This window comes from Styela clava, chromosome 8 (assembly GCF_964204865.1).
Source record: "Styela clava chromosome 8, kaStyClav1.hap1.2, whole genome shotgun sequence".
Classification (NCBI taxonomy): domain Eukaryota; kingdom Metazoa; phylum Chordata; class Ascidiacea; order Stolidobranchia; family Styelidae; genus Styela; species Styela clava.
Window position 1 is genome coordinate 14,821,097 of NC_135257.1, and position 9,830 is coordinate 14,830,926.

Genomic DNA, 9,830 nt, shown 5'->3' on the forward strand with positions numbered 1-9,830 from the left:
GATGCCCATGGTAAGATGAAATTTATTAAAAATCCAAACCACTTAGCATTTGTAACATTCATTCCATGCAGAAATGACCCCTTGCAATAAAAATAGTGACCATTTGATATTCTTATTGAATGTATATGGGAAGGCTGCCGATGCATACACTCGGTTATGTGGTCACCACTAAAAATTAATTTCCATTCATACCAAGCCAGATTTCCTTCTTTCAAAACTTCCCATTTGCAAGAACAAACTCTTCGCGAAATTGGCAGTGTTTTATTATATACAGTAGGCAGTGAAGACTGAAGGAAAAATCTACCATAGGAACAGTAATGAAACAAAAGCTTATTTACAAAGAAATTGAGTAGAACTGATAAATTCGTACTTTCAAATTTCAGTTCTAATAAATCATCAAATTCAGTATGGATATGGCCAACTAGAGGATTATGTTTTTGTTGGCAATCAAATACGTTTTAAACAAGAAATTACCTATATAACCTGATTTCCGCTACTACAACGATGCATACCAAAATAATTCAAATAAATGCAATGATTTCCATAACTAACTATACAAATATGAACGAAACCATTTATACACTGCCAAACAAGGCAAATTTGCAGAAACCCTAGCCAATGTATCATTTGGTAGTAAAGGGAAATTTTTTTTTGTGCACGATGATTTATTACTGTGAGCTTAATTTCTCAATGTCTGCAATTAACTTTCTTGAAAAATCCTCATGTGCAATAGGTGAGATTTCAACAACTGTTGATCTCAGCCGCTCTTCATCCTGAAACAACAAGTCATATTACAGAGAAGCTCTTTTCACCAATAAACAATTCACAAGCAGGAGAGGCCAAAATCAGGCTATTTCTAATACATTTTGATTTTTGATGATATATTATTTTAGAATATCAATTAAGAGATTCAAACGTCTTGATGCACACTAACTCAAAAAATTTGGAGTGTGACCTTGGTCGGGTGGCACCCTAAAGAAATACAATTGTGTTTTAAATCACTCGGAATAGTTGTCTTCACCCTTGCTACAGCATCCTTATATTATATGCATATTGACCCACTGGAGTAACAGCATAGAATGGTGTTTCCCAACTATTTATGGCTTGTGGCCCCCTTCCCAAAGGCTTTTAGCACTCGTGGCCCCCTTTTCATCATTTCCGTGGTATTTATAGTGTTATTTTGATTGGTATATTCCAAATCCCTCTATGTTCAAACAATTCACGCTCAACAAAGTGATGTTACTCTGTGAAATAACCATATCAAGCAATAAAACTAGGATCCTACATTGTATCTCTCCATTTTCACACGAATTTTGAAGAAGTAAGAAGTGAAGTTTGGCTTTTTTAGAAGTTCTTCAAATTGTGCTTCATTTTCTTCCATCAAAGCTCCGATTTCATCAGCTTTTGAACCAAGTATAATTTCTCCTTGTTCTTGGAAGCATGTCACCCAAATATTGTCAGTCTCATCTGATATATTCATCTGAAGCCAATATACAACAGTTTATTTTTTAAATTTTATTAAGGGAATTTGCTCAAAGCAAGGTCACACGTACTCACTCAGATAGATACAAAGAAGAATGATCTCACACTGACTAAATGCAGAGGAACTACAGCCCATTATAATAATATTTGTAAAATAGGGCACAATGACGCAATATTTAGCCAATCGGGAATAGTTTGCAGTCTGGACACTGATTAGAAACCAATCACATTTGATATATTTTTTTGAATTCTGTCCGTTTTGTGAAAAGGTTTTACTTTAAATGTAGAGCTCATTCTATGTTTATGAAGAAACTGTAAATGAATAAAACTGAATGAAGAAACTATAAAAAGGAAATCTGGCTTGGTAGATGCACTTGGGATGAATGGAAATCCATTTTTAATGGTGACCAATAAGGGGTCATTTCCACACTGCATGGAATGTTACAAAATGAAAATTGCAGAAGATATTTTCCTATGCATAATGGTATTGCTAATGTACTATGGAAGTGTTTGCTATCAGTCTGTTGGTGCTTTAATCAAAACTGCGACAGTGAAATCCAATTTGCATTGTTGCATGGGTTTTATTTCCATAACTGTAAACCATATTTCTTTTGAATAATTTTTTACGTCAGCATTGTGATTTACGGGTTTTAAAAGCATGCCAATGATGAAATTGGATATAACAAATAATAAGATTTTCATACATTGAGAATCATTCTGTATTTGAAGTCAGGAGACTCCTTGTTGCATTTCTCACATCTGAAAGAACCGTTCTGCAAATCGATCACTTTCTTATTACATCGTTCAGTTGCACATGCCTGAAAATTAAAAAAAGATAATTATCATCCTTTTAGTGAGGAAGTTCCCAACTTATCAACAAAATTACTATGCTCAAACATTGCTACTGAAACCTTGTTTTACACAATTCCCTTCCACATTGACCGAAATTATCTAAAATTAGTTATCTACTGATATTTCTGTCACAAAGATAAATCTAAATATAGCAGTTAGTAAGTCAGAGAACATAATGAGATTTGGAATCCACGATTCAAAATAACACTATAAATACCACTGGAATGATGACTATGTACTCAGGAACATACATATTTTTATGAAATTGTGTAACACTTAAACATGACGGTAATTTACAATACTGAATGCAAATTACCTTATATAAAACATTCTCCTTTTTGCAATAAGTGACAATACATTTACATGTCACATAGTCAGGTTTGTCACCCATGCCCATGTTTTCTTCTTTTATATCTTCCAGAGTTTTCCAGTTTGTAGCTGTAAAGCATTTCAAAGTGATAATTAGTTGTCAAAACATGAAAGAAATAAAGCTATAGCGTAGCCATTGATTAGAAGCTATAGTATATAAACTATAGCAGAAGATTATCAATAATGAAAAATGTGTTACATACTGTATGCGCCTCCACCACCAGTTGTAGTTACTGATGTTGTTTCTTGGTTGCAACCTCCAGATTCAAACCTAGAAAAATTACAAGTGAAACAATATGTTATAAATGTTATGAAAGGGTATTATGTAGCAAAAATTTGAATTAATTGGGAAAAAACAATCAACTGGTCTTACATATTACTATTATTAAATAAAATAGTAATAGCAAATGACCAATGGAAATTTGACATGGCTTGGTTATTACTTTACAACATATATCAAGAAATTCGTCGCAACGATTGTCTATCCATCAATACTGGCCCGATGACCTACCTAGTAGTATGAGAATTAGCGACGTAGGTTACAGATCTCTCTTTAAACCCATGCCCAACCAGGCGTAATCAAGTCGATAGGTTTTTTTTTTAGGCAGTAAAATGTGATTGATGTATGTGAGATTTTCAGGAATTTTGAGCAACATTGGTTTTGGGCATACAAACAATATGTCAAATTCTTCTTTTTTTCAATCCAATTCATTGTTGCCATATTTCATCAAATATGAAAAAAAAGTGTCATATTTATCCATCCTGAAAAAACTCAAGTCACTCAGAATTCAGAAATAAATTTCACCATTGTTTTAATTCAAATGCTTCTGGAATGTCAGGATTCTTCATCATTGTTGTTGAACTAATGGTAGATATCGAACATCCACCAAAATCAGACACTCTCACACCTTTACATGCAACAACTGGAGATCCTTCAGTATCAAATTTCTCTGCCTAGAAACCAAAAGCTAAGTTTGCTTTTTTTATGTACACAACACGTCTTAAAAACTCCATAATATTCATAGCAATACAGGCTCAACTGGTAGGTAACAAATAATATAGTTCAGCCAATGTTTTGAATGTCTTAACAGACAAACTTCGTCAGATAATGCCCTATTCTCTCCCCTGAAAAAATTTGTCTGTATAGACCAATGTACAATTCTTCCCAAAGAGTACAATTTATTTTGGTACGATGAGAAATTTATTAATCATATTTTACATTGATTAGCTTATATATATACTCTCATCATAACCCTGGAGAAAAGCAGAGTACGGCGCGACAGTAATTCTGTAATATGTTTTTATATCGCCCCCTTTGAGAACCACTTGGCTAGACTAAATGTTTACTTTTTACCAGTTTCATTACTACATGCTCATACGCAACCATCGCCCTCAACAATATAGTTGAACTTAACAATATAGAACAAAAACCAATTTTATGATTTTGTATATGTTTTTAAGCTTCAAAATCTCAATACTACAAATCTTGATTTGGATAGATTCAACTTCAATAAAAAATAATTCCGTTATTTAGACCTCATCTCCCCATAACGTCATTTGAACTTCAGCTCCAGATTTGTCAACAAGATGGAGGTTTCTTCTTTTCGTTTCTCTGTTTTGGCTCTTTATCATGATTGATACTGGTTCGTCAGCGAATTTCACAACACCGATCACATCTGAATAGAAATAATAATGTCGACTAATTTGTTAAACAAGAACTATATGATCATTTCCATGGAAGCTTTTGTTGGATCATAGTCTATTTTTATCAGACATATAACTACAACGAAGATAATCATAATAATTGTCATTTTCTATGATTTGGTCTGTCTCCGAATACCCAACTAGGCTAGAAAAATTGATGTGGGTGGATTTGTAGATGATTTGTAGCATCTCCGTGGCAATGGACGTACACGGATCCATAGGGAAACTACTACAAAGTCTGGGAATGTGAAAAAAACCAAGGCAGCAGCTAAGGCCAATAAAAAACAGGAGCAAAGAAGTGACTGAAAGCATATAACGCCCCTTAACAGCCTAAACCTAAGAAATACGGATACAGAGGTAGACAAAGAGAAAGGTTCAATACACCAGTACTCCTGTATTTCAAACATTATTATAATTTTATTAAGCATAATAAGTTAATAACCTCAAACTTTATTTATTAATTGAACTGTCCTACCAGTTTACAGTGCCATTGCCACGATATTGTGTCACATAAAGATTCAAACCTACAAACTTACGCAGGGCAAGCAGTTAACAACTCATACCAGTGCTTCTTAACCTTTTTCATATAGTGGCCCACTTTCACTTCGCGGCCCACCCCTAATTAGTTTTTTTATCAGAGGCTAAAATAACTCGAGACAGGGTTGTCCAAAACGAATCAAAAATTAGATTATATTCAAATATCAATGTAAGTTCGAAATTTTCGAATATATATTTTCGGTGAATTTTCGAATAATTCCGAATAGTAGTCACTTTTCGTCGGGTGTTTCGTATTCGAGAGAACTGTTCAAACTATTTTCTGCATTTTTTTCATGTATCCTAATGCGGTAAAATAGAATAGTTTCAAAACATTACTATTGTTGAATACCATCATCGTATAAATGACAAGGATGGCCACAGACGCAAATAATAGTTACGTTTGAACGCCTGGATTGATGGAATCGACTGATATCCTCATCAAAAAGTCGAAATATTTCCAATTTCAAAACAAAATATATAGAAAAATGCAAATAATTTGGCAACGATTTTGCCACCCACCATGAGATGCTTGATGGCCCACCAGTGGCCCGGGGACCATCGATTGAGAAGCGCTGACTTATACATCGCACTTCAACAAGGCCCCGAACCACTGATATCTTACAATATGTAAGGAGCCACCATCATTCGAAAAATCTGAACTTTTCAACAACGAGCCTATTCGAATTGCACTTACCAACAATCTGTGAAATATGATTGGATAATTTTGAGACAGGAACAAAATTATAAATGACTTTGGGCAAGTCTCCAACTTCAGAATCTTCACAAGGGTTGATGATTGTTTCACGTCTTAACGTCATCTCATAATCATGTGTAGTGTTGTTATATTGTTTATTTGCTGGTTTCAAAGTTGCGTTCGAAATATAGTAAGCCTAAGATTGAAAAATAAATTAATACAATTTAAAAATATTAATCCAATGAGTCTCAACTGGTCTCAAGGATCTCAAGGATCCTAGCTTAGATGGTGAAAAAGCTTTAAATTATCTGTCTGAACAGCATACCGTAACCTACAGTGATACCCCGGTAGTCGAACATAATTTGGGTGTTCGAGCACCTAATTCCCATTCGAGAACCACAGCATTTTCGACTAGAATTTTTGGGTCGATTACTGAATTGTTAGAGTATCGAGTCGTATGACTACCAAGGTATCACTGTAGTTTTATGAAATTTTGATGTTAATGTAAAACAAAATCACAACCATCAACCTTGCCAGTTTCCAGCATATCATAAAATTTATCAACTTCTTCCTTGAAACAAGTGACTCGAATATCACCAGATTCATCCAGAACAGTGAAACTGAATAGTTTTCCTTCTCCTTTGGCATTTTTCCATTCTCGAACAGATCCTTTTTGGGTTACTCGAGCTTTTATCGTCCATCTAATTGTTAGACAGAAAATTGGGAATATATACAGGGCCTACTAATGAATCAAATATTTGAAATTTTTTAAAGAAAACCGTACATTGTTGATTCTATTAGAAATAAATCAAAAAATAGTTTTACTAAAAAAAAATTTTGTTTGAGGCACAATTCTCGCTGATACAACAGATACCGTCACGAGATACCGTTTCTCTAATTATGGTATATATATTAACCAGATATCCAATAATAATCTAAAACATTTTGGAGACCGACAATATAGTTTGCTCTGAAATGAATGACCAAATCTGAATAGTCTGTTATTCATTGGGGAGATTACTAAGATTCAAAATGTTAATTACAAATCAAAAATATTGAGTCTCATTTATTGATCATATTTTATGAGCAGTAATGGCCCATGAAACAACTTACTGAAGATGATATTTTCAAATATGCAACATCGATTACATTCTAATTTAGGTAGGCCATGTGGTTTGAATGTTGCTGAAAAATTATTACTTGTTCTGATAAGGAGTAAGGCTAGCAATCGGCATCACTCTCATCGGTGTTCCTCCTGGGGTGTTTGGAGTGGTCCCCTTTGCAAATGGCATTTTTCCAGTTGGTTTGGGACTGTCATAAGCAGAAGTAGAGTTTCCATTTGTTTTGTTGGCTGTTCCATTGAAGGATGGTTTTGGCCTCGAACTACCTTTCACTGAATATAAATGTCAGGATGACGATTTATTCATTTACATATTTATTTATGAAAAATTCATTTTTTCATCTACCATAAAATTACAAAACAGCCAAATTTGGAGTTTAAAAATATTCACCATGGCTGTGTCACAGCCAATACTAATTTCAAATCTAGGTGCTCCCAAAGTATGCGAACCAAGATGGCGGACATCGGAACGTAACATGGGTAACAGGTTAGGATTAGGCGATAATTTTTTTCCAATTTTCCTTATTTTAGTCCTATTATCAGTTCAAAGACTAGCCAAGAGCCTCCCGTAGTATTCATACCAAAAATTATGGCCTAACCTAGTACACATGTTACATTCCGATGTCCGCCATCTTGGTTCGCATACTTCGGGAGCCCCCAAATCTATTCTCTTTAACACTTGGAACTTTAGTCCGTGTATGATTATACCCAAAAAGTTTCAGGAATCCAGGGCGTTTCGCACAAAAGTAATATCCTGTCTAGAATATGTTTCAAATGACCTGGGTCTTGTTTTTTTTTCTAGTTTTTTGAGTGAATATTCAAAAATCATTCATGAAGTATTTATTTATCCAATTATATAATTACAAAAGTATGATAATATTTGACTCATGTTAGACATCTATGCCAAACCTATATAACATAACTTCATCGACATAGCATTTCCTGAAATATTCATAAAATATAAAAACAAACCAAAGTTAGTAGATGATACTGGATCTCCGATTCTTTGCCCAACTTCATCACCTGTTTTGAGTATTTCAATCTCAAGACAAACAAGGATATGCCTGGTAAAAAAAGCAGTTTTAATGATCTGAATAAAAAAAATGATGGCGTGTGGCGTTCTCCAGTCGGGAAGATTTCCTTCCTGCAGAAGATTTTATTGTAAAATATGAAAGTTCGGGAATCACTGGACCAGTGTTTGAGGGTTGGATCTATGGAACAAAGGGAACGTACAGTATCGAAAATATTCATTAGAAAAGATAAAAGTAAAAAGATAAAACTACCTTGATTGCTGTAGTACTGAGACTTGATATTTTGTTAATTTGATAATTGCATATTTATCGATTTTCTTCTCTTTCACAAGATGATTTAGCTGAGTGGCAAGCATGGTGGCTGAATGAAAAAATAAGTATGTGTAAATTGTGGGGTTAGCTATGCTAGTGTCAATTTTATGTCAAGAATGAAGCTAGTCGCAAAGTGGGTATGACAACATATGAGAATTCATAAAAAGGCATTATTTAAATAGGAAATCTCACTGGCTAAAGAATATTCTCCATCTGATACATTGAGACGAACTCTTTCGGTCGCACTGCTTTCAATAATTTTTGTTCCCAGCACTTGAAAAACTGGATTTTCTGGTTGCTCATCACTCAGAATTGCCTGGAATGTATATACAAATGTAAATTTTTTGACTAATCACGAATCAGCTAATGCTGTAATTTTCCTCACTTCAACATACAATTCCAAATTGATATAGCTAAAGATTTAGCCAAGTTTATTCTCCCAAACTTAGTATTTTTTGAGTTCTTCCCATTTTTAAATGATCAATTAGCATCAAAACCATTGATACACACATTTTTGAAATTTGACAAACTGACAAAACCTATTTCTGTATTTATAATAGTATACAAACACCCTAATAATCTGAGATAAAAAAAATTATTAAAAATTCAGTTTAATTAGAGAATGACTTTAACTGTATTTGTAAACCATTAGACAATACTCTCAGAAGACTGAACAGAACATACCGGTACCGTAGGAGATTGAAAAAAAATACTTACAGCAACAACCCCTGGCTTTACAAGATCTGCCATCGCTACAATACAGCAATATAACTTGATAACGGTATACAGGTATAACGGTTTGAAACTAACCTAGCACAAAGTTTGATTCCTGAAAGAAAGTTGAATAGTTAAGAGATACCGCAGTCTAGGGATGGCTAATTCCATACTGTAACCCTGCAACTTCTGAAATTCCCAAATTTGGGGATTGCATACGGTAATCTAGCAATCAGTTAACTGGAAAATATGCAACTGATTACAGGCATTAGCTTAGAAATTAAAATTTTTCTTGTAATAGTAAAGCATATTCCAAAGATCCAGCTGTTCCCAAACTTTTGGAAAGCAAGTTCAGAAGTAAAAAGCGAGTTCGGCGCGGCTGTGTGGCTCATCGTGCTGAGTGTTAGGAATACGCTCGCCGCAGTACGGTGGTTCACCTAACTTCACCCTGAGTAATTTTCTTTCTACAGCCGGTCCAACACGACTGCATCTAAATGATAGAATGACAGCAAACAGCAGCCAACCTCAAGCTGTCAAGTAGATCTAATACCTGAATGCAGTAATATGATCAACATAACCCCTTTCTGCCTTTCCCGCCTTTTGCGATATCTGTTGTTATGCTTTCTAGTTGGTAGAGGACAAATTCTACACTCGAATTATCGTTGTGGTATATTCGATTTTAGGATAAAATAAATTTTTTCTTTATTAAACATTAATAATAATATTTAATTATTCTTATTTTGCAAATTTATTTTTTATGTCCGGTAAAATGTTGTCACCAAAGACGCTAGTGAGCAAAAATGGGACGTTTTGGTTCTCGGCGCGCGATTCCTTTTCTATCAAAGTGACTATATCATAGACACTTTGTATTCTATGTTCCACAGTTTTTGTCCAGCGGTACCAGAGTTCCTCCAGCCCACAATCAACCTCCGGTCAACGGGTTAAGCCACTATTATGATATAAGTTATACTCAAAGTATAATCGTCTGTAAAAACGAGATTTCGCGCCAAGGGTG

General features: G+C 34.3%; 2 protein-coding genes across 4 annotated transcripts in view; one reads left to right on the forward strand and one right to left on the reverse strand.

Moving 5' to 3' along the window:
* The window catches only part of LOC120345456 (inosine-5'-monophosphate dehydrogenase 1-like), a 149,280-nt gene that overhangs the window by 35,336 nt on the left and 104,114 nt on the right, over nt 1-9,830 (forward strand). The window lies entirely within an intron of this gene.
* On the reverse strand, nt 246-8,935 carry LOC120346405 (replication protein A 70 kDa DNA-binding subunit-like). The gene is made up of 14 exons (XM_039416133.2): nt 8,819-8,935; nt 8,294-8,417; nt 8,042-8,150; nt 7,731-7,822; nt 6,839-7,031; nt 6,168-6,339; nt 5,639-5,834; nt 4,240-4,379; nt 3,509-3,657; nt 2,907-2,974; nt 2,651-2,772; nt 2,187-2,300; nt 1,286-1,480; nt 246-773 (listed from the first exon to the last, which is right to left on the reverse strand). Exons 1-14 carry the CDS (start codon nt 8,849-8,851, stop codon nt 669-671), a joined length of 1,812 nt encoding a protein of 603 aa, XP_039272067.2. The 5' UTR covers nt 8,852-8,935; the 3' UTR covers nt 246-668.